General features: G+C 40.8%; 1 protein-coding gene and 1 long non-coding RNA gene across 5 annotated transcripts in view; one reads left to right on the top strand and one right to left on the bottom strand.

Annotated features, from left to right (window-relative positions):
• Nucleotides 1-23874, bottom strand: part of LOC142432091 (uncharacterized) — a 49577-nt gene extending 25703 nt beyond the window's left edge. Inside the window, exon 1 of the long non-coding RNA XR_012780867.1 lies at nt 23735-23874. This is a non-coding gene — a long non-coding RNA (uncharacterized LOC142432091). The remainder of the gene's footprint in view (nt 1-23734) is intronic.
• A 10-nt stretch (nt 23875-23884) lies between these two features.
• The window catches only part of LOC142432061 (uncharacterized), a 78292-nt gene continuing 75956 nt past the window's right edge, over nt 23885-26220 (top strand). The window contains exon 1 of one of the 4 annotated variants that reach the window (XM_075537127.1): nt 23885-24148. Coding sequence is in view for 1 of the 4 variants with exons in the window: in XM_075537129.1 (XP_075393244.1) it covers nt 24848-24849 (2 nt within the window). In the remaining 3 variants the exon portion in view is untranslated. The other 3 variants (XM_075537126.1, XM_075537128.1, XM_075537129.1) reach the window with 3 other exon arrangements.

Raw genomic sequence — 26220 nt, 5'->3', positions numbered from 1 at the left:
TCCACATAGTGGGCAGTTTGAAACCATGAGCAGCTCGGCCGGAGGAAGACTGGGCTTTCTACTCCCATGAACAGTTACAGTCTTGGAAACCCACAGGGGGCATTGACTCAACAGAATTTAGATAACATAGCTCAATATATCTTAGAAGACCTTAATTACTGCTGTTCATAAAACTAACAAGTATATAAATTCTGGGAAACTCATTAAATTATAACATAATTATGAGGGCATGCCACATTGATTGGACACCTAGCTCAACAGTCCAAAGTTAAAGATGATCTCTATGATATTGTCTTGTTTCCTTTTGCTGGATTCAGGTGAGATGTTCAAACAAACAAAAAATGTTTATTGTTTAACTGCCCAAATCCAAATAAGGCAACTCTGAGGGAAAAGAATAAATATAAAATTCATAGAATACAGATAAAGCCCAGTTGAAGCCATAATAATATATACTTATCTTAATGTTCACTAATAAATTGATAAGTTCACTAATCAATTTATAATAACCAAAATAGTTATAGATTTCTTCTCTCTTTGCAAAGATTTTCTCCAAATTTAAGAGATTGGCAGATTGGATTAGTCATTTTTAGGAAACATTTAAAAGTACTACTTTCATTTTAATTCTGCCTGATAACAACTGGATATGATGAAGTTCCTCAAAGGAATTGTATTGCAGATATTTAGATGTAAATATATTGTGTAAACACAAAGTAAAAATTTTAAAAGAAGTCAATAATTTGATGAAAATAGAAAAATTGTTACCCATCTTCATTAAAACAAAAGGAGCATAAAACAAACAAAAGTCTGCACCAACTCCATGGAGCAGGGCACAGGAGATTTAAATTACATTGTATGTAGTTGGAGTTCTAAGTAGTGCTCCATTGAGAAAAACAACATCATATAACAAGCAAAGAATTGAATGTTAAAAAAATTTAAGGTATATGAGTAATACTACAAATCAAGAAGTTAAAAACAATGAGTACATAATAGGACAAAAGCACATGCCTGGGCAAGAAACTCGTATGAAAGGAAGAAATAGGGGAATCAATTTAAGAAAATATATTGCTATTAAACCATAAAGGACACTAAACAAAAATATCAAAATGTGAAGCTATTGTTTCTTGATACATTATTTCTAGGTTGACACACTTTTGGAGGCAGCGTTTCCATCTCTTCCATCTCTCTCTAACCCCTGCCTTGAAGAATTCTGAGCTTTTCCATTTACACCATGCCTAAGTGGCAGTTTTGGCATCCTTGATTGACTCAAATTGTGATTTTTTAAAATGTGTTTTTTTGAATTTTGGTAACAAAATTAAGTCTGAAGGGACAAGATCAAGACTGTAGAATACATGCATGGGGTAAGATTTCCATAGGAAATTCTCATAGGACAGTTCTTGCTACCCTCGAAGAATGAGCATGTCCATGATCATGATGGGGAAAACATTACTTGATACAACTTTCCGGGCCTGTTTTCTCACCAATGCAGTTTCAGTTTTCTTAAAACTTCTTCATAAGACACTGTGGCAATCCTGTAACCTTTAAGAAATCTATCATATTAGCCCTTGGGAATCCAAAGAAACAGTTACCAGTTACCATAACCTTCTGAGCTAACTCTCTGCCTTGAATTTAACTGGTCCGGCAGCTTCCTTCAGATGCCACTGTTTTTTTTTTGTTTCTAAAGATCATTTTATTAGGGGACTCTTACAGCTCTCATAATAATCCATACATCAATTGTATCAAGCATATTTGTATGTATGTTGCCATCATTGTTTTCTAAACATTTACTTTCTATTTGAGCCCTTGGTATCATCTCCTCTTTTTACACCTCCCCACCTCGTGACCTCTTGATAAATTGTAAATTATTATTATTTTCAAATCTTACACCAACCACTGTCTGCCTTCCCCCATGCTTTCTGTTATTCGTCCCCTGGGGGGAGGGTGGTGGTGGTTGTGTGTGGGGTGTGTGTGTGTGGGGGGGGGGTTTGTACTGATCATTGCGATCAGTTCCTCCTTCCTGCCTTCCTTTCTCCACCTTCCCCCTACCCTCTTGGTATTGCTACTCCCAAACCTGTTCCTGGGGGGTTTATCAGACATGGATTCAGTGTGTCATGAGCTATTATCTGTAGCAGTGTACATGCTCCAGTGTAGCCCAAAATGAAAGCCCCCAAAATAGACTTCAGGCTAGGAGAGGCAGTTCCCAGAACCTGCCACGACCAGGGGGGAGACAGTCATAAGGGTCAGAAAACAGAAGTAGAATTATGTATGCTTTTTCGAGTTTTTGCTAGTTATTTTTTTATCTTTTGAGTCAATCTTTTGTTTTCTTTTTGTTTTATCTCCATTATTGTTGATGTACATACATATATAAGATAGGCATGAGAAGCAAGCCTGAGGAGAAAGCAATGGGAATGGTGGTTGCCTAGGGACTTGGTGGGGAGGAGGAGGTGGGGGAAGGGAGTGGTGAGCAAACAATGCCTCAGGGAAACAACTAGGGAATTGAAATCAACAATGAGGAGGACATAGAGATCTTGGGGGTGTTAGAGCAACAGCAATCTAGCTGAGAGGAATTACTAATTGGCAGAAGAGCAAACATGATGGTGGGACCGGAGGAAGGTAAAAGGAAACAGAGGAAAGACCTAGGAAGCAAAGCTATGAATAGAGGTATAAACATAGGTGTGCATGTATGTAAATATATTAATTCATAAAAATAGAGGTATTTGTGGAGGGAGGGTGGGTGGAAAGGGGGAACCGATTACAAGGATCTACATATAACCTCCTCCCTGGGGGACGGACAACAGAAAGTGGGTGAAGGGAGACATCAGACAGTGTAAGATCTGACAAAATAATAATTTTAAATTATCAAGGATTCATGAGGGACAGGTAGTGGAGAGGTAGGGAGAAATATGAGGAGCTGATGCCAGGGGCATAAGTGGAGAGCAAATGTTTTGAGAATGATGAAGGCAAGGAATCTACAAATGTGCTTAACACAATGGGTGGATGTATGGATTGTGATTAGTTGTATGAGCCCCTAATAAAATGATTTTTTTTAAATAGCGGCATTGGCCTATGTACATATATTTATATGGCAATACATTGAGGTAATGGACAGACTTTGGACCTCTGATCAAGTCCTCCCTCAATGCAAGAACAGTTTTCTTCTCACAGCCTGGTATTCTGTGATGCTCACCCTCCTGGAAAGATTGCTGAAGTTAAAACGGGTGCACAAGCAAATATCATAAAGCTAATGGCTCCCAGCTATCAAAAGATACAGCATCTGGGGTCTTAAAGGTTTGAAGTTAAACAAACAGCCATTTAGCAGAGAATCAACAAGTTCACAGGGAAGAAGCACACCAACCTGTGCTATCATGAAGTGTCCATGGGATCAGGTAACAGGCATCAGAAGACCCAAAACAAACAAACAAACATATTGTTGATAACAAGGGGAGTCAGAGCAAAGATCCCAAACCCATCTGTAGACAAGGGGATACCCCTTCACAGAAGTGTTACAAGGAAGGAAGGAATCCACCAGAGTGCAGTATAGCACCGATGAAACACAATGTTCCTCTGGTTCCTTGAGACTCCTCACCTCCTACTATATGATCCCAGTCCTGCCTTTCACTTTGGGCTAGACCAGAGCAAGTACACTGGTACAGATGCCACTGTTTTGATTTGACATTTCTTCCCCTTCTTTTGAAGGAAACCTGTGATAGGTTGGCTTATTGTGCCAACTTGGCTAATGAACACATGTAGGATTAATTAAAGGGTGGAGAGATAAATGGCTCAGTGAGGCTCGCCTTTCTTGCCTCTTGCTCTTTGATGATCAGACTAATGTGTGGCTGCCTTAGCTGGTTCTCTGCCTCAACTTGCGAGCTACACTACCTATGGGACACCCAACATGTGAACTGTGTCACTGTAGTTTGAAGCTCCTTCAAGATCTGCTTTGCCATGCTACTGGAGTATACATTGCTTTGGCTGGGGCCTGTTGGACCCTGTCATCTGGCTGACTGTTGGTGACTTGCCTTGCTGTTTGCTGCCTGTGCCTGAATTTCTTTACAGAGGACTCAGCTGTCTGCTTCATTGACTTGGACCTGGAGGCCCTCAAATCTTGAAGGACTACTAGTGTATTGGCTGTCTCATGGAAGTGAGTTGCACTGAGCCATTTGTACTGCTCTATCGACCAATTAGCTGTTCATTTCTTATGTTGCATATATCTATCTATATAAATATATATAAAATCATAAGTGTCCTGGTTTGGGTTCTCTAGAGAACCCTGTCTAATATAAACCCTAACAAGACTAATACAAGTATATTATTCAGAGAACTTATCGATCTCAGAGACATTTAAATAACATGTTTTGTATGGAATAAGCCTGTGTGGATTATAAAATGGAACTTAGCAACAATATGTATTTTCTAGTTTATCCTTGTATACATCCCACACATTTGTCAGAAATTGACCAATAGAGGAAAACGAAGAAGAAATTGATTAATAGGGACCCTCATATATCAATGTTAGGCATGTAAATTGATATAAAAAGAAATACATTGCAATATCTAACAAAACATACATTATTACCTATGAATAAGCATGTTTGCTTTTAAGAACAAAGTGGCTATAAAGTGTGGCTTTATTTTCCATTTTTTTAAATGAGGGAGAGATAGAATCCTCTGGATTACTTATTAAATGAACACGTTTTTCCAGGGAAAATTTAGAAACAAGGTGTGTTAGTCTGGGTACTTTAGAGAAACAAATCCACAGAAACTCATGTAAAGAGAGAGTTTTATGTAAAGTTTAAGTGCACATCAACAAAACATCCCAACCCAGTACTGCCCAAGCCCACAAGTCAAACATTAACCCATTAACTCATATGTCCAACACCAATCCACAAAGTCCTCCTCCATCTCACAAAACACATGCAATGATGCTGACTGCAGGGGGAAAGTCAGTGAATGTGTAATCATCTCAGCACTGGCAGGGGTCTCCACATGGCTGCTCCAACACCCAGGGCTGCATCAGGGTAGATCCATGTGGCTTTTTCTCAGGGATGTCTTGCAGGAAGTGAGCCTTGCCAGCTAAAGCAGGGAACTGGCTAAGGCAGCTGCACCCTGGTCCGACCATCAGAAAGCAAGTGACCTGAGAATTAGAAAGGTGAGGCTCACAGAACCATTTATCCCTCTGCCTTTCAATTAATCCCACTTGTGTTTATCAGCCAGGTTGGCACAATAAGCTAACTCACAAGGGCTATTGTATATTCCTTTAAATGACATCTCACCAGTAGGAATGTTCTGATGTCAAGGTGTCTATGTAAAGGCATTCCCACATTCTTTATATTCATAGGATTTCTCACATGGATGAATTTTCTGATGCTTTGTAAAAGATGAACTATGTCTAGAGGCCTTCCCACATGTCTTACATTCATACGGTTTCTCTCAGTATGAATTTTCTGATGATGTTCAGTAAGGGCTGAACTATATCTAAATGTGTTTCTTTAATTCATAGGGTTTCTCCCCACTATCGATTATCTCTGATGTTGCATAGGAGCTAAAGTTAGTCTAAAGAACTTCCTACATCCTCACATTCATAAGGTGGTCAGAAGACAACTATGAATTTTGTGATGTTGTGTAAGTTCCCTGCCTACCCCCCAAAGTTTTCCCATATTCCTTACATTTGTAGGGTTTTTCACCAATATAAATTCTCTGGCGTCTAAGTCAAGGATGAACTATTCCTAAAGAACTTTCCGCATACCTTGCATGTATAGAGTTTCTTACCACTGTGGATTCTCTGATGTTGAGCAAGCTCTCTACAGACTCAAAATAGATTGATATAGTAGCTGCAGAACAATGAGCTCAAACATAAGAATAATTGGGAGGATGGCGCAGGCCTCAGCGATGCTTTGTTCTGTTGTACAAATTGCTATAAGTAAGATCTTACTCATGTCACCTTACAACAATAACAACAACATAAAAGTGAATATACTCTATGTCATTGGATTTGGGGAATCATAAATAATAAATTACAGAGACAGAGACTAGAGTTGTTATAATGTCTAAAACATCCAGCTTTAATTAACAATATAAATGACAAAATAGGCAAATAAAGAAGAAAACATGATCTGTATACCATAAAAAAATCTTAGAAAACAAAAAATAAACTGCCTTTGAGAGCAAAGAAATGTCATACCTAATAGACAAAGACCAGAGAATCCAATATATATTCAAAGAATTAGAAGAGACCATAATTATAGAAGTATGACAACAATGTTGAATCAAATGTATAATATAAAAGATAGGAATTATAGAAATGAACTTAATGAAAATGTTACCATTGAAAAGTAAAGTAACTAATTTTTAAAAATCACTGGATGCTTTAAACAGATTTGAACTGGCAGAAGGTTGCCAAAGAGCAAGGAAAGCAATTGAAAGAAAAGAAGACTCTGTTCTTCCCCTCCAAAACTAACAGAGGGTGAAAGCCTTCGCCCAGAGCCAGCACATGACTTTGGAATTCTAGACTCTGTACTATGAGAAAATAATTTTTTTGTTGTTAAAGCTACCCACTTGTGGTATTTCTGTTATAGCAGCACTAGATGTTTACTAATTTTTTTTACTCAAAGTGAAATTTGTTACTGTTATCAATCGGGTGACCCCTGTGAAAGGGTCATTCAATGCCCAAAGGGGTCGCAACCCACAGGTTGAGAACCACTGATTTAAGGATAATGAGATGAACCTTCAAAACTAATGGGTACATCAGGAGAAGTTACCTAAACTAATTTGTGAACAAAGAGCCCTGTGGCATAGTGGATTAGCACTGGGCTGCTAAGCTCAAGGTCAGCAGTTCAAAACCAGCCAGCCTCTCCAGGGAGAAAGATGAGGCTTTCTGCTTTGAAAGATTGAAAAGCCTTCGGGGGCAGTTCTCTGTCCAAGAGATTTACTATGAGTTGGAATCAACTCGATAGCAGTTTCAGGGTTTTGTTTGTTTGTTTTCAATTTTTAACATCTTTTGTTATATCTCATCAACACAATACATAGGGTACATTCACTATTCTCTTATCTAAATTAACACAATTTAAGTGTCTAGACTAAATAAGAATATCTGCAAATTAGGCAGATATGTGTTTAGGACAGAATCTGTGTTTCTATTATATGGCTTCATCTTTCATTTCACCATAACTAATGAAAACATGGTTTTAGACATTCTATCAATACTGGTGGTAACTGCTGTCTTAGCAAATGAGATTCATATAATTACAATGGTATTTTTCCTATGTATATATATTATATACTGTTTCTTTTTTATGATTAACTGATTTTTTTTTCTTATATGCATGATGCTATAGCACATTTTTATGATATAATGAAGTTATTTTTCCCCATACTACTGGAAACTACATTTATGAAAACTCACCTTAAAGATCATTCTCAGACTTTGATTCTAGATCAGTGGGTAAAAAAATTTTAAGCTTACATATACTTTATGTAACCTCATGAAGTTATAGATATTATTCTAATGTTGAGAATGTATGTAAAATAATATATAAAACCAAAACCCAAACTCACTCCCATCAAATAATTGTTGACTCATAGCAACCCTATAGGAGAGAGGATAACTACCCCCTGTGAGTTTCTGAGACTATGACTGTTTTGTTTTAATGTCCTTTTATTTATTTGTTTTTTGTTTTATTTTATTTTCCAACAGCCTTATTGATATTTAATCCACATATCATACAATTCAACAGTTTGATCACATCAAGAAGAGTTTTACTTAATGCTTGAAACAGTAGAAAGCCCCAGCTTTCTCCTGAGGAAGAGCTGGTGCGTCTAAATTGCTGACCTGCATTTTGTAGCTCAATTCATAACTCCTATGCCATCAGGGCTCCAAGAATAATGTATAAAGCATGTTAAAGAATTAACTTGAATACAATTTCATGAGGTTGTGGTCTCCTGTGAGGCCCCAAATAGAGAAAAATTATGCATCCAACTCCCTATTTAGCACCAAATACTGCTCTATGACTTTTACCAAATTACTACCCAATCCTCATAAAAACCCATGGCATTGATTTGATTATTAACATTTTACAACAAGAAACTGTGGAACATGAGGGAGGAGAGAATGGGGAGGGAGGGGGGAAAAAAAGAGGACCTGATGCAAGGGGCTTAAGTGGAGAGCAAATGCCTTGAGAATGATTGGGGCAGGGAATGTATGGATGTGCTTTATACAATTGATGTATGTATATGTATGGATGGTGATAAGAGTTGTATGAGTCCCTAATAAAATGTAAAAGAAGAAAAGAGAAAAAAAATGATTAGGCAAAGACTTTACAGATGTGCTTTATACAATTGATGTATGTATATGTATGAACTGTGAAAAGAATTGTATGAGCCCCAATAAATTGTTAAAAGAAAAAAGAAACTGTGGAACAGAAAACAACTAATGATTCCTTGGAACATTGATAGTGAGTGAGGCTGCGTGATCATGAGGTGCTGAAGGGATCAGTTATCAGGCATCAAAGAACAAAAAATCATATCATTGTGTGCTCACCCCTGATATGATCACTGGAGAAAAATGGGTGCATAAGCAAATGTGGCGAAGAAAGCTGATGGTGCCTGGCTATCAAAGATATAGCATCTGGGGTCTTAAAGGCTTGAAGGTAAACAAGCAGCCATCTAGCTCAAAAGCAACAAAGCCCACATGGAAGAAGCACACCAGCCTATGCGATCACAAGGTGTTGAAGGGATCAGGTATCAGGCATCATCAGAACAAAAAAATCCTATCATTGTGCATGGTGCGGGGGAAGGGGAGTGCAGAGTGGAGACTTATTTATCAGTGCCCATTTATCAGCCACTGGACATCTCCTTACAGAAGGGTCTTGGGGAGAAGAGGAGCCAGTCAGGGTGCGATGTAGCAACAATGAAACATTCAACTTTCCTCTAGTTCCTAAATGCTTCCTTTCCCCCCACTATTATGATCCCAATTTTACCGTACAAATCTGGCTAGACCAGAGGATGTACACTGGTACAGATAGGAGCTGGAAACACAGGGAATCCAGGGAGGATGATCCCTTCAGGACCAGTGGTGCGAGTGGCCATACCGGGAAGGTGGAGGGAGAGTGGTTTGGAAAGGGGGAACCAATTACAAGGATCTACATATAATCTCCACCCTGGGGGAATGACAACAGAAATGTCGGTGAAGGGAGATGTCAGACAGTGCAAGATATGACAAAATAATAATTTATAAATTGTCAAGGGTTCATGAAGGAGTGGGGATAGAGGGGAAAAATGAGGAGCTGATGTCAGGGACTTAAGTGGAAAGCAAATATTTTGAGAATGATGAGGGCAATGAATGTACAAATGTGCTTTATACAATTGATGTATGTGTAGATTGTGATTAGCATTGTATGAGCTGCTAATAAAATTATTTAAAAAAAGAAATACGGGTAGTGTGCCTGAGATAGTTAGTTCATTGTGCCAACCTGGCTGATAAACACACGCGGGATTAATTGAAGGGCGGAGAGATAAATGGTTGGCGAGCCTCGCCTTTCTTGTCTCTTGCTCTTTGATCATTGGACCAGTGTGCGGCTGCCTTGCTGGTTCTTTGCCTCAATTTGCAAGCTACACTACCTGTGGAACACCTAAACCCATGGACTGTGTCACTGTAATTTGAGGTTCCTTCAAGATCTGCTTTGCCACACCATTGGAATTTACATCTCTTGAGCTGGGGACTGTCAAATCCTGTCATCTGGCTGACTGTTGGTGACCTGCCTTGCTGTTTGCTGCCTGTGTCCGGATAGCCTGAATTGCTCTACAGAGGACTACAAAGTGGCCCTCAAAACTTGAAGGACTGCCAGTGTTTCACAATTGTCTCACGGAAGTGAGTTGCACTGAGCCATTTGTACTGCTTTATAATTTAATTAACTTTATTTCTTATGTTATATATCTGCATAAATATATATACATAATTATTCGCATTCAGGTTTTGTTTATCTAGAGAACCCTGTCTAACACAGTGACCAATAAATTGAATTTTTAAATTTAATTTTATGGAATCTAAATATAAAAGTACATTTTAAATGTCTTTCTACTAAACACAATATCAATTATTTTGGTCAGACTACATGATCAAGAATTTAGCAACCTATAGAGGAATTCTGTAAGAATAAAATATGCATTGGAGTTTGAAAATTTAGTATGAAAATATGAATGTAAAACAGCTCATTGATTTTTTTTCATATTTTGAAATACTCATTTGGATCCATTGGCTTAATAAAATACGTAAGTATATTAATTTCAGCTGTTTCATTTTACCTTTTTAAAGTGTGATTAATAGAAACTTAAACATTATATATATTATATATATTGGACTGTGCTGCTCTAGACCCAGACCACTACACTGCACCTCACAATCTACATGTATGTTACCTGAAATAGCGTCCCACCACCAAATCTGAAAAGTCTGGTCATCACCAGTGGGCTCTCATGGAATCTCTAGAAAAACTCTATGACCTTTTAGACATATACCTCTCTCAACAAAAAGGCAATCCTATTCCCACTCTAAAGTGGATTTTGTCACTTATTTTTCAAAATAAATAAGCTCCTATTATGCTTTTGTTTGAAAAGTAAGTCTATGAATAAGATCAAAAGTACCTAATGTGTTATTATACCTAACCATTGGTCTCCTCTTTACCACATCCCATTCTAAAATAAACCTTGGACATCCTCCAGGCGTGCTTCTCACCATCAAAATGCTTTACTGGAACAAAAACAGAGCACACAGAACTAGAGGAAACCATAATTAAAGAAATACAGTGACAGTGTTGCATCAAATGCATAACACTAATAAAGAGATCAAAATTATAAAAAGAGAACTCAATGGCTTTCCAATGGGTCTATAACTGAGAATTAACTGAAAAGAAGAACATTTAGGAAGGCAGTGTAGTATAATGTCACCCACTCTACGGTCCGGTTATTAATTGGGAAGAGAAGGCTAGGGACCAGCAAAAATGGGACCATGCTACAATTAAGCAGGACAATTTAGGAGACTCCTCCATGGCCACAGAGTTGATTCAGACTCACAGAAAATATTCCACATTTTGTGAAACAAAAATGCATTTTAGAGAAAAGAAAACACAAATATTTAATGAGTTTGCCATTCACGAAGTAGTGATGCTCTCTTCCTCCGCTAGGATTTTCTGCAGAACTAGTCAGAGAGAGAAGGGAATTGTGAACCACCAGTAGGGTGCGCTTTTCTGCTTTAACCTGTCATTCCAGGGCTGAAATCAGTAATTGCTGAAGATCTTTAATTGGCAGCTAAACTCAACTGAGTGTAACGGCAGGAACAAATAATTGAGAGACAATGCAGTAAACTAACACAGGGAAATGTGACAAGGACTATATTCCCTAACTTTTAACAGAGAGACTCTGGAAAGCTAATTCCATGGTAGGAAAGCCGCCACTTTGGTAAGTCAGAGGTAAAGTCCAAGTACATCATCCTGCTTTAAATATCATTCCCACAGATTCTCCCCTGAACAGCTCTGCTGCCTTAAAGTGAGCACAGAGTTGACTACCTCTCCCTATAGTAGCAGACATCCTTTCTTCCCACCGTGTCACCCAACCCCCCTCCTACCTTCACCCAACCCTGGTATTAGGTTTCCTCACCTGTGAGCTCAGGGACCTTGATGTAGATACCACCCACCTTGTGACACATGGAACTACTGAACATGCCTGTCTTATGGCTACCTAAAGATGTCCCAAGACAGTAAAGGCTCTCTCTCACTCCTTCCAGTTCCCCTGGCCCATCAAGAGGAGCTCATGAGCAGGCTACCATAAAATGTGTCTGACTCCTTCATTGTACTCCTATCTTTCCTATCCCCTATGACTTTACTGTCATCTTTCTATATTATCACTGTACACTTGCGTCTTCTGGCTCTTCGGAGGTTGGAGGTTGGTTTCCTCTGGCAAGAAAACATGGACCCTAGTTAGGCAACATACTCCACCGATGTGTTAACTATGTGGGAGGCACTTGAGGCAAGGTCCCCACACGAAGACGGCACGGAGCACGACTCAGTGCTGGAGGCTGTTAATACAGGCGCTGCAATTTCACAGGTACTGACAGACTCATTAGGGAACTTCTTCCACAGAATTGGAGGAATAAAATACTACAATCAAATTCCTACAGGGCAAGCGGCTTAGGAGGAAGAAAAACTTAAAACTCCACTTCTTTCATACTTACAGTTGGTCACAATCACTCAGAGGAAAAATGTCACTGAACTTGTGCCCGTTGGTGTGGGTTACATGTTGGGCTGCTAACCTCAAGCTCGGTAGTTCAAAACCAGCAAACACTCTGTAGGTGAAACATGAAGCTTTCTATTTCCATGAAGAGTTACAGTCTTGAAGACCCACGGTAGACCCAGGTCTACCCTGCTTTCCATAGATACTATGAGTCAGAAACAACTCGATGATGGTGTGTGAGTCAGTGGTTCAAAGGCACCTGCTGCTCCGCTGGGGGGAAAATGAGGCTGTCTGCTCCCGTAAAGATGCACAGCCTCGGAAACCCAATATAGAGAAGTTCCTCATGGGAGGCCACTGGACGGCAGAGTGGGGTTAGTTTAGTTATAAACACCAGCCATTCTATCCTAGTTGGCTTTTCTGTTGTATCAACTTTTTAAAAAGTCAGGCTCCTTACCACATGATGGGCTACATGAAAAGGAGTACAGTCCCTTTCTAGCTTTCACTGATGGCCATCGTTAGGAGTCCGAGAGAAACAGAAGCCCGGATAGGGACGGCCTCGAAGGGAACTAGAAGCTCCAGCTGGAGTGGTTGAGGAGGTTGGAGAGGAAAAGGAGTTGGTGAGGGGAAAGCTGAGGAAGGAACTGGAAATTCAGATCTGGTAGGACAAAGAGTGAGACCAGAATCCCAGTCCCCACGCCCACCCCCAACCCCCAAAAATCGGTTCCAGTAAGACCGGGAAGCCAGGAGACAGTTTTCCTCCAAATACTTAGGCTTGGTGATGGGAGGGAGGGGCATACCAGGTGAAGTAAAGATTGATTAATGCACTCTCTGCAAGGTAGAAGAAAGGCCTGGAGATCTTTTCTTTTTTCTATCTATCTATCTATTTATCATTTTATTGGGGGCTCATACAACTCTTATCACAATCCATACATCAATTGAATCAGGCATGTTTGTACATGTGTTGCCTTCATTCTTTTGTAGACATTTACTTTCTATTGAGCCCTTGGTGTCAGCTTTTCCCACCCTCCCTTTCTACCCCCACCTCACATAACCCCGACAGATTGCACATTGTTATTATTTCCATCTCTCACACTGACCGCTGTCTCCCTTCCCCCATGCTTTCTGTTGCTCTTGCCCTCTGGAGAGGGGTGCCCCCTGTAGAGGGGTGTATGGTTATGTGTCCATAATTGTGGCTCCCCCTTTCTCCCTACCTCTCCCCCTCTTCTGCCTACCCTTTTGGTATCACTGTTCCCACTCCTGTTCCTGGATTCTGTGTGTCGTGAGCTCCCATCCCTTTCTAGACCTGTGTGCATGTTCCGGTCTAGTCTGAATTGAGAAGCAGCACTAGAGTTATGGTAGTGGGGGGTGAGGAGGTCTCAAGGAACCAGAGAAATATAGTGTTTCATCGATGCTTTGCTGCACCCTGGTGACTCATCCCCTCCCTGTGGGCCCTCTGTGGGGAGATTGTTCCACTCTCTACAGATAGGCTTTGCATCTCTGCTCCAGCCCCCCTCGTTCTCAACAATATGTTCTTGTTTGTTATGTGTTTGCTGATGTCAATTACCCGGTCCCTATGACTCCTCATGATTGCACCAGCAGTGTGCTTCTTCCACATAGACTTGTTGCTTCACTGCAGAATGACGGCTTGTGTAACTTCAAGCCTTTAAGACACCAGATGCTATAACTTTTAATAGCTGGTACCATCCGCCTTCTTCACCACATTTGCTTATGCACCCATTTTGTCTCCAGTGGTTGTATCCAGAGGGAGAACATCTTAGCTGCCAACTGGTTAGAACAAAGTGTTCTTGTATTGAGGCCTGAAGTACATCCCCCATTTCAATGTATTGCCGTAAAACTATATGTACATGGGCCAATACCTCTATTTTTGTGGATTCATGTATTTATATATGTATACCTCTATCTACTGCTTTGCCTCCTTGGTCCTTCCTCTGTTTCATTTTACCTTTCTCTTGCCCCACTTATTTCTGCCTCTTGGTATCTCCTTTTAGCTAGTTTGCTGTTGCTCGGACACCCCCCGCTCCCACCACCTTAGATCCCTATCTCCTCCACGTTATTGACTCCAACACCCCAGTTGTTCCCCTGACTATGGCACAGTCTGCTCACTGCCTCCTTCCCCAACCACCCTCAACTCCCAGGTCTCCCCAGGACTGTTGTTTCTGCTGCTGTCTCCCGGGGCATGCCTCCCATGCCTATCCTATATAGGTAGATACACTGACTATGACATAGCCCAAACTGATTTTTTAAAATGAAAATAGTAAATAAGAAAAAATAAAAATTAAAAAGAGAGAGAGAACAAATATACAAAAATTCTGGGTCTGGTCGCTGACCTTCAAGACTGTTCAGGAGTTGCCCCCCCCCCCCCATCCCCCTGCTGGCCTGGAGCGCCCCCTTAACAACCTTCAGGAGCACAATTCTATAGATTAAATGCTGCTAAAACATAAATCTCAACACATTTCAAATACTATAACCTTACAAACTCTGCCCCTAACAACAAGAGCATAAATTAATTTAAAAATCTACAAAACCCTCCAATGTTTGTACTTTAAGTAATTTATTCAACGAAGAGATCATAAGGAAGATTAGAAAATGTTTTGAATGGACTTAAATAATGCAACATATAAAATGTGAGGAGGTAGCTTTTTGAGGAACATTCATAGTTTTTAAATGGCAACACAAAAGGACAAGTACAACATGAGTCCGCTGAGGTAAACTTAAAAAAAAATGCAAAAGGGGCATAGGGGAAACGCTACTGTATACAATCATTCCTGGGGTGAGGACCAGGTAGTATGGCAAGGGCTAGACCAAGGGATACATATGGTAGCCAACTAAAAAGAGGGGTGGGGGAGAAACGGGTAGCAGGGGAACAGGGTACTAAGCCAGCCAAGGGGAGGGTATTGTTTACATCTCCACAGGGAAAGAGAGACCAGACTTCAACTCAGAGCTCCAAGAAGTGAATGCAACATACTGGCATGAAGCAGGGAACCAGTAGCGAGGTCTGCAGGTTAGCCCCAATCCCAAAACCTGGACAGTCGCTCCACCCCAACGAATTCACTTCAGAGGACAGCACTCGAGCTACAGCTCAGGGAGAGGAACATGTCTGATCAGAACACACAGGAGCAAATGAAGGAGGAGGGAGAGACAGTGGAGCACATTCTGGCCCACCAACCTTGAGGATGATATCCCTGCTCAGAGCAGCCTATGCACAGAGACGACGATATAGCTGGCTCCACAACGAGACACATCATCCTTCACTGACCCATAGCCCTACAGGGGACAACACTGGAGACACAGTGTGGGAATTGTGCCCGATCTGACACCACCACACAGAGGTGAAACACTAAGTCTGTGCAACAGAACAGCCAGGGGAGCAGAGGAAGGAAGTACCAAAAATAGACTTTGAGGCCAGGGTGTGGCACCCCATCAGACTGGAAAAGACTCCTAAAGGTCAACAAACAGACCTTGAACTAATTACAGGTTTTTCTTTTTTTGTCATTGATTTGTTGTTTTGTTTTCTTTTATTGCTTTGTTTTGCTCTGTCTTGTTTTTTGTGCAAGTTATTATCTCTGCAGGTCTATCTAGATACCATAGGCGGGATAAAGAATCTGGAGAGGAAAACAATGTTTTAAGAAAAGAAAATAACAGTAAGGACAGAAGTAAGTGAGATGGAAAGTATCTAGAACATGCAGGAAATGAACAAAACCAGCAGTTGTTTATACAAAAATATTTCAATAATTGAAAAGATTGCTATTAATAGAGGACATGACCAATGTCAAGAATGAAAATGGGCTTACCAATCCAGAATCTATGGAGACTGAATAGGGAATGTCATGAACAACCTTATGCCAATAAATTCGACAACTTGGATGAAATCAACAAATTCTTAAAAAGTTATGAAGAACACAGCTTTCCCCCAGATCCTGGATGCTTCCTCCCCCCAACTACCATGATCCGAATTCTACCTTGCAGGGCTGGATAGGACAGAGGCTGTACACTGGTGCATATGAGGGTTGGAGGTACAGGGAATCCAGGGTGGATGATACCTTCAGGACCAAGGGTGTGAGGGACGATGCTGGGAGAGTGGAGGGTGAGTGGGTTGGAAAGGGGGAACTGATTACAAGGATCCACATGTGACCTCTTCCCTGGGAGAGGGACAGCAGAGAAGGGGGGAAGGGAGACCCCGGATAGGGCAAGATATGACAAAATAACGATGTATAAATTACCAAGGGCATATGAGGGAGGGGGGAATGGGGAGGGAGGGGGAAAAAAAAAGAGGACCTGATGCAAGGGGCTTAAGTGGAGAGCAAATGCCTTGAGAATGATTGGGGCAGGGAATGTATGGATGTGCTTTATACAATTGATGTATGTATATGTATGGATTGTGGTAAGAGTTGTATGAGTCCCTAATAAAATGTAAAAGAAGAAAAGTGAAAAAAAATGATTAGGGCAAAGACTGTACAGATGTGCTTTATACAATTGATGTATGTATATGTATGAACTGTGAAAAGAATTGTATTAGCCCCAATAAATTGTTTAAAAAAAAAAAGATTATCTAACAACGGTTGCAATAGTACATTGTCAGGGAACTGTTAGAACCTCAGGTCAGATTCAGAAGAGGATGTGGCACTTTATCGTTCTTGATGTCAGATGGATCTTGGCTCAAAGCAGAGAATACCAGAAATATGTTTACTTGTGTTTTATTGACTAGGCAAAGGCATTCAACTGTGTGGCGTATAATAAACTATGGATAAACTTAAGAACAAAAAAAAATTCTTAAAAAGTTATAATTTGTCACTATGATCTTGTAGCAAGAGGCAGAAGCGTCAGTACTAGAGAGAAAATTGAACACATAGCTAATTGTCTCCTTGCAGACTGCCCCAGGAAATAAGACAAAAAAAAAACAAACAACTTGCAAGCTTTTAACATCCTAGGAACTAGACAGCAAGCTAGTAGAATCCAAAACAAAACAAAAAGCAAGCACAAACCCACAACAAAAAAACAAACACCCAATGCACGAGCACTGTGTTGATTCACTCACAGAGACCCTATATAGGACTTCTCAGACTGTAAAACAGTGGTTCTCAGCCTTCCTAATGCAGCGACCCTTTAATGCAGTTCCTCATGTTGCCGTGACCCCCAAGCATCAAATTATTTTCGTTGCTACTTCATAACTAACTTTGTTACTGCTACTAATCGGGCAACTCCTGTGAAAGCGTAGTGCAACCCCCCAAAGGGGGTAAAATGTTTACAGGAGCAGATAACACCGTGCTGTGCCAACTGGGCACTTCAAGGAGAAAGAACAGAAGCTCTAAAAATGTTTAGTATTTTCTTGATTCACTCATGTTATAACATGAATCAGTTCTTCACCTTGAATGATGTCGTCCTTTTAATTTGACCATCTATCTGCACAGTTAGGTTACTGTGCCTATTTTTGAGGTGGCCTATTTGAACTCTACTCATGGCAAGACAAAAAGAACTTAGGAGCGCTCTGCACTGGGAACATAGCTGTCTCACACCGGAGTATTAAGGTTTTGCTTCTGCTAAAGAAAAAGCCTGGCTTATCTTGGAACCTGAAATTCTCTTGGAGGGAACTGACTCTATGGTAGTGGGTTTGGGTTTTTGGGGGGTTTTTTTGGTGGGGGAGGGGGGAATTGCCTGGGCCAGACTTTAAGATGAAATTTGACAAGTTTGAGTTGTTTCCCAGAAAACAGCCCTTACTACTCTTGAAAAATGAGCAGGTGCCTTCTTGTGATGAGGGGGGAAAATTCCTTGGCACAACTTTCCTGGTATTTTTGTTATCAATGCAGATTTAATTTTCTTAAAACTTCTTTGTAATAAGCACCTGTGATTGACCTGTGTCTTTCAAAAAAAATCAATATTACCCCTTTGAAATTCCAAAAAAATTACTATACTCTTCTGAACTGACCCCTTCATCTTGTATTTAACTGTTCCAGCAGGTCTCCCTTGGAAGAAAACCAAAAACCCAAATTCACTACCTTCTAGACAATTTTGAGTCAAAGCAACCCTAGAGAGCAGAATATAACGGCTTCTGGGGTTTCTGAGACTTCCATTTGTAGAGGACTAGAAAGTCTCGTCATTCTAAGGTACCCTGGGAGCACACTGGCTCGTAGTTGTCGTTGTTGTGTTTTTGAAGACATCCTAATGACACCACCTGCAGCTCTACTGCAGAAAAATGGGGCTTTCGTAACGATGAGCACAAGAATGAAGAAAATGTTCTGAAATGTTGTCATAATTGTACAACTCTTCTTGATGTAATTGAACCAATGAATTATCTGATATGTGAATTATATGCCAATAAAACTGTTGGGCAAACAAAACAAAACCCAAAAAATCCAGACTTTCTACTCCTGTGAAGAGTTACAGTCTTGGAAACTCAGAGGCAGTTCTGCCCTGTTGTACAGGGTACCTGAGTCAGCAGCCACTCGATGAAAGTGAGTTATTTTAATGCGACTCAGACAAGTGTATTAATGAGACAACCTTTCTGCAGCCATCCATGATCACAGACATATTTAAACACATTTTGTTTGGAATAAACCTATGCACGTATGAACTGGAAATCCCCATGTACCTTGGCATCAAATTTCCCCTGAGTCTAAGTGTCAGCGCAAGGTCCCTGTGCCTAAAGTACAGGCTCCACTTCCAGCTCTTCCTTCTTTGTAATTGCGACGGCCCCCTCTCTTTCTCCTCACTTCTTTCTTCTTCGTAAACTCAAAGGTATGACCTCCAATAAGAGAATGTCTTGAGCAGGGGTATGTAACCCCTTCAACAAGTTACAAACAATAAAGTAAAAGGAAGAAATAAGCACAGAGACATAATGTAATATTAGAAATCAAAGAAAAGTGAAACACTTTTAAAATGACAACTGATTATTTTAAATGCTGTCAATAAGCATACGCCTGTCAAAAGTTAAATTGACCAAAGATGTATATATATTTATAACAACGACAACAGGTGTGTATGAAGGGCAGAGGTCAGAGAAGAGTACCTGCTGAGGCTGCTTATGTACAACTAAAAATCGAATTGGTTTCTTGATTTGGAGGCTTAGGGACACAGTTTCGTAGAAGAGTGAATTAGCAAAATCGTATGCTTAGTACTTCTTAGCTGTGCAGGGGCTGGCGGAGTAAAGCTTGAAAGAGTCCATCGAATGAACGCATATAACTGGTCTCAATTTTCTGGAGCAACAGAGGGAGGAGGAGAATCAGGAATAGGAGGACAGAGAATTTATGGGGAATTGCCTCCATGAGACCAAGAGAACTGTCTTGGAAGAGGCACAGCCAGAATGCTCCTCCAGGCAAGGATGGTGCGACTTGCTCTCACATGCCTTGGACATGTTGTCAGGAGAGACCAGACCCTTGAGAAGGACATCATGCTTGGTAAACCAGAGGGGCAGTGAAAAAGAGGAATACCCTTAATACTTGACACAGTGGCTGCATCCATCGGTGGACTCAAATATAAGAACAATTGTGAGGAATGCACAAGGCTAGGTAGTGTTTCATTCTCTTGCACATAGTGTCACTATGAACTGGAACTGACTCAACCGCATCTAACAACATGAATTAGAACCAATTTGGTCTCAAAAATCATGACTAGTGATCATGAGCATTTCTTATGTGTGTTGGGCACCTAACTGTGATTCTTTGATGAAGCTGTCTATTTAAGTCCTCTGCCCCCTTTTTAAAAATTGGATTATCTTGTTGTTGTTCATGTTCTTAAATCTTCTATAACTTTTTGAGATTAATCACTACTTTAATATGTTATTGCCCCCCCCCCAAATTGTCCCAACCTGAGTTCTCTTTCATTATTCTGGTGACGTCTTTTAATGCACACAATGTCTCTATTTTAGGAAGTTCCAGTTCTCTCATTTGTCTTCAAGGAGCTGCACTGACATCATAGGTTGATGTCAGTGAGTGAGTTAACCTGCTGTGTGTGTGTTATGCGTCTTAGTGCATTTATGCCATGTAATACTAAAACCAAACTCACTGCCATTGAGTCCAGTTCACCTCATAGCAACTCTATAGGACAGGGTAGAACTGCCTCTGTGAGTTTCCAAGACTGTAACTCTTTACAGGTGTAGAAAGCCTCATCTTTGTCGTGTGGAATAGCTGTTGGTTTCGAACTGCTGACTTTGCAGTTAGCAGCCCAACTCAAAACCACTATGCCATTAGGACTCCTATGTCACTCAACTGTGTCCCTACCTTTTCATTGGTGGCCTTTATAGATTTGGGTTTTGCACTTATCTCTTTGATCCGTCATGTTTGTACTTGGTGAGATTTGTGGTTGGTTTCTTTTCTCTGCAAATAGATATCCAGTTTTGCCAGCACTGTTTTTAAAGAAACTATCTCTTACTCATTTGATTTCTAGCTCTTTATCCAAGATCCACCTGTCCACTGGTGGATGGATTTATTTCTAGGTTCGCAATTTTGTTCCATTGGTTTATGTGTCTCTCATTATACCAGTAACAGTTGTGTATTAGACTTCAAGATGGGGAAGTGAGAGATTTTCGACTTTGTTCTTCTGTATTTGTGCTTTCCTTTGGATATAAACTTTGTGGTTCAGTTTCCAAAGTTGTTAAAAGAGTGATGGTAAATCTAGATTTTTAATTGCATTTTATCTATAGATTACTTTGGGTAGTATTACATTTTCCAATTTTTAAATCTCCCTATCCATAAACATAGCATATTTCATATTTATATAGGTCTCTTTTGATTTTCTTGTAGCAATGTTTTGGGAATTTCATTGTATAGTTCTTTTCTTCTTCAGGTTATATTTATTCCTAAGTATTTTATCTTCTAGGTGGCTATTGTAAACGGCATCTGATTGTCTGTCTCTGTATGTGTTATTAATCTTACATGCTGCCACTTTGCTTAATCTTTCAATTAGTTCTGGTAATTTCATCGCTGAATCTTTATCATTTTCTATGTATAAGATTATATCATTTGTAAATACAGATAGTTGTTTTTTTAATATAGTTTTACTTCTTCTTTGTCTTTTATTTTCCTTCTATTTCAGGTAACTATAAGGAAACACACTACTGATTAGATGTAGTGATAATCGCATAATTAGGATCCCTGTCTGGTTCCTGATTGAAAGGGAATGATTTCAGTCTCTTCCTGTTGAGACTAATGGTGGCTGTTTGCTTTGTATTATATTCTTACATATGTTGTGGGATTTTCCTTCTATTCCTATTTTGTTGAGCATTTGACCCAGTTTTGGATGGTTATTACAAACTGTGTGCAAAGGCTTTGAAAACTGGGAAACTCCTCAGGGGAGGTGTCCTGTTTTTGTGCTGTCTCACCAAGATCAGGGGTACTTTTGACTTCCTATTTTATAAGTTCAACATTATCAATCAAATTTTTTTCAACAGACATATGTCATTTCAACCTCAGGAATACAGAAAGCTTCAGAAAGTTTATTTTAAAATGGAATTAAAATATAATGGAAAATTTCCACAAACTTTTTGAAGCTCCTTCAGTGACACTGAGTCTATTCCACCTCATAGCAAACCTACAGGACAGAATAGAACTGCTCTTGAGTTTCCCTGGCTGTACCACTTTACTACAGGCGATATTCTCATCTTTCTCATGTAGGATGGCTGGTGGTCCAACTGCTGACCTTGTTGGTTATCAGCCAAATGTTTAACACACAATGCTACCAGTGCCTTTGATATCATCAAGTATATAATAACTTACTATATTTTCATTTAAAGCCTTTTTTCCCCTAGAGAGTTGGAAGGAGAGCTATAATCATTATAAAAGCCAAGGAAGCTGCCTGGCAAAATGACAGGAAACAGCATTAATATCAGTGTGAGGGAAATAAATAAGCCTACCAAATGTCATATATTCTTTCATTATAGTTCACCAACATGAGGTACTTTCAATATTCAGATTATCCATTGAATGAGCATAATTGAGATAAGTGGCACTTTCAAATTGAATCTTGGTCCACAGTAGAGGTTTAATCATTGTAGCTTTATCGTTTGCCTTTCTCCATTGAATGACTTGTTTATATATCATGTTAGATATAAACTTTGAAAAAACTGCTTATAAATGTCTATCATAAACTTAATGTTTTATATAATACAGGAAGTTATTTTTAGACAAACTCCTTCTGAAGATCATTTCCAATTTCAGGTTATTGATTCTAGGTCAGTGGGTTAAAATATTCTTAGCCATACACATTTCTGAAATGTCTTATACAACTATAAACTTTAGGGGAGGCGGAGGGGCAAAAATTATAGACTTTGTCCTTAAATTCACTGATAAAAATATATATATAATAATTTGGGTCTAATTGTATGGCAATTAGGTTATTTTAATAATTCATTCTTAGTATGAACATTTGGCTCACTTTTGTACTTCTAAATAGTGATCACAATTAACTTCCTGTTTTCTTAGTTCCTTATCTTTGAGTGTGCAATGACTTGGTTTTGGTAGTTGCTCTTGTCTATTTCATAGTGACTGACCACGCCAGCATAATCCTTATAATTGTCATATTTGAACCTGTTGTGATAACTGCCATGTCAATTCATCTAGTTGAAGGTTTTCCCTTTCCCACTGATCCTCTACTTTGCCCAACTATGATAAGCTTCGGCTCTTCTGATAACACGTCCCAAGTACATGACATGAAGTCTTTTCCTACGCGCTTCTAAGGAGCATTCTGGCTGTACTTACTCAGTCCATGGAACCTTATAACGTAAAGGGTCTGCAAAACACCTAAGACCCTAACTGAGCAGGATTGACACAGTGACTGCCACAACGGGCTCCAACATCACAATGGTGAGGATGGCACTGAAATGGCTACTTCATTCAGTTGTACCTAGGACCCCTAGGCGTCAAAACTGACTGGATAGCACTTACTAACAACCTAACAATCTGCTCCCACAAAGATTACAGCGTCCAAAATCCTACACGGAGTCACTCTGAGTCAGTCTACTCTTTGGCAGATTTGGGTTTACTGTACAATTTTGCCCAAATTCTACTAAAAGTTGACCTGTGGGCAGGCTGTATTTACTATCCTGCATGCCTGCTATGTGTTAAGCATCGGATATCAAGCTTTAGGCTGAAGCAGGCAACAAGGAGCCTCGACAGTCACAGGGAGAGTGCTCAGAGATTTCTCGGTCTCGGAATTGCAAAAACCTAAGCTCTAGTGTCCTTGAATGAACGAGGAGCCCATCTACTCGGCAAGACTGTCAGGAACCCACGGGGGCAGTTCTACCCGGTCCTACAGGGTTGCTGTGAGTCGGAACCGACTCAATAGCAGCGACCCTCGTGTGTGTGTGTGTGTGTGTGTGTGTGTGTGTGTTGGGAGGCGGGGGACAACACTCAGTCACATTTTGTCACGAGAACGCTCTGAGACAGTCGCAGTGTGATAAAACTCAGGTTTCCGCCGGGCTCGAGAAGTCCCATTCACAATCCGGAGCGGAGATACCCCAGCGCACATGCGCTCAGAGGGACAAGACTCAGTCACCGTAACTCACCACGCCCGTTTCCACAACCACAAGGCCACAGTCCACGAGGTTAGCGTGTACTCGCCGTCGGAAGCCCGTGACAAGCGACTGCGGCCGGAAAAGCCCGGCGCGGACCCGCGCAGGCGCACCGGAAGCCAGGGCCGCGCCGCTTCTCCCGGGGCCGCGCGGGAGGCTGCGGGAGCGAGCGGGCGCGCGCGCCAGTGCGCAGGCGCAGGCCGGGGCCTCGGCTGGGGGAGGCCGGTGGTCGCGGGGCCCTGAGAGAGAAGACCGCGGAGGGGACCGGGAGCGCAGGCCCCAAAGGGCCGGCCCGGGCAGCGAGGCCCGCGCGAGGCGGCCTCCGAGCGGCGTACGCCGAGAGCCCAGGCCGTGCCCGCTGGCTTTTAGAACGCGAGCTGGCGCCGCGGGGTTCAAGCACACAGACCTGTAGGAACCCGGGCTTCGGGTGTGGTCCGTGGGCGGGGCCAGGTGTGGCGCGACGGGGCGTGGCTAACTGGTGGGCGTGGCTCATGGGGGCGTGGCGTGGTGCGGCTCGGAGGGAGCACGGAGACGGAGCACGGCGACTGAGCTCGGTGTCTGCGAGGGGCAAGTTACCTGGTCCATACACCGCAGGCGGTGTGTCAGGCGGTGGGAGCGCGTGTGTGTTTAACGGTGTGTGTCTGTCCAGTCTGTTTTGGATACCTGCTTTTTTGTTTAAAGGCTTCTTGTGGCAATTGTGAAAATGGGCACCGTCTTGCTGCTTTGGGGGTTTCTTGCGCGTGTGTCTGTGTGTAGATTAGATGTGAGTGGTGTTGGAGACTTTGGGGAGACCCCTAAGTGACTTGTGAAGTGATCTTGTGACTCTCCGTGCACTTGGGTAATGTGCTGCCTTAGAGTGTGAGTGGCTTGTGGGACTGTGTTTTTGTGAGGTATGTTTGAGTGCATGGAACAGTAGAGGTGTCTGTAAACCTACGGTTACATATGATATCGCTTTGTGACCATGTTGACCCACTGGATAGATGGATGACAGAAAATTTTGGTATGATCCTGCCCAACTAGGTATGCAAGATTTAATTAGCCGAGTATTGGCTGCTAAGTTGGCCTCCAGAGTTATGACTCAGTAGCAATTTCGCAAATAAAATAGAAATGTAAGTACTGGAAAGAAAGGTAAGATTTTCCTAAGTTCCAGATGGTTGGGGTACACCACAGAAAGTAAACACCATAAGTGCTGAAAGGAATAGCCCTCCATGAGTGTTTTAACCAAACCAAAGCTGTTGTCATAGAGTCATTCCAACTGGCATGAAGGAAAAGAGCAAGACAGATTTTCCCCACAACTATTGCTTTCAACACTCATGAACTGCATAACCAGCTTCTTCCAGCAGAATCAACTAATAACAAAGTCCTTGGGACATGTAGAATCACCAGGTCAGCCACCTTTTAGAAATTAAGTTGGTTATTTTGCTAGTTAAAATATTTGCCATGGAAGTTAAAGAGGCCCCCGGGGGTGCAATGTGTCAGCATTGGGCTGTAACTGAAAGGTCTGTGATTCATACCCATCAGCCACTTCGTTGGAGAAAGGGGAGGCTGGCTGATCCTGTAAAGATTTACTCTCAGAAGTCTTACCAAGCAGTTCTACTCTGTCCTGTGGAGTCACAATGGACTCAAAACTCAAGACTTTCTTTATCAAAATATCCTCTCTGTCTACATACATGCAAAATAGAAAGGGTCAAATACTTGGTCAGTTTCTTTCCTATTTCTGCTACCTGTACTAAAAATATTGTTATGCTTATATTTAACTATTGGTAAAGTAATGATAAAAGTAGCTAATTTAAAAAATTTAGCTGTGCTTATTAAGTAATATGATAAGAGGAAGTCAGAGGAAATGAACTAGAGAAATAGTCCAGATAGTTCTAATATGTAATGGAAGGTAGTCTGATAAAGATGGCATTTCATATCCATTGAGGATTGTACAAATGTGCATTAAACATCAAATCATACAAGAGGGAAAATGCTCAAAAAGCAAAATACTTTGTCATGTGAGAAACTAAGAAAACATTTTTCCTTATTTACAACCTGAACTTTACATTTAAATTTCCTTATTTGTAATTTTAAACTCACTAGAAAAATAGGCATTCTATAAGGAAACACATTTCTTTAAATTCCTTAGAAGATTATTTTCATTCATCATCAGAAATTTAGAACAGGTTTATAATACAGACTGTAAGCAAAGATTAGAACATTATTGTCAACTAAATTCATCAGGATGTTGGGAGTCCAGGTATTCACATCTAACTGTGAATTGGTAAAAAAAAATGTTTGAAAAATGATTTGAAAATGTAGCACACCTGTGCTGTCTAGGAGTTGGAAGATTGAGCTACAAGGGCAAAATGCAATGTCCCCTGTCTCCAGGTTACAACAGGTGACCCAGAATCCATTCCGAAGATTGGGGAAGGAGAAGAGTTTGTCCATGTGTGGGATACAGAGAGTACAACTTGCCTAAGTGTACAGAGAGTACAACT

This window comes from Tenrec ecaudatus, chromosome 18 (genome assembly GCF_050624435.1).
Source record: "Tenrec ecaudatus isolate mTenEca1 chromosome 18, mTenEca1.hap1, whole genome shotgun sequence".
Lineage (NCBI taxonomy): Eukaryota > Metazoa > Chordata > Mammalia > Afrosoricida > Tenrecidae > Tenrec > Tenrec ecaudatus.
This window is presented reverse-complemented; position numbering and strand designations above follow the sequence as displayed.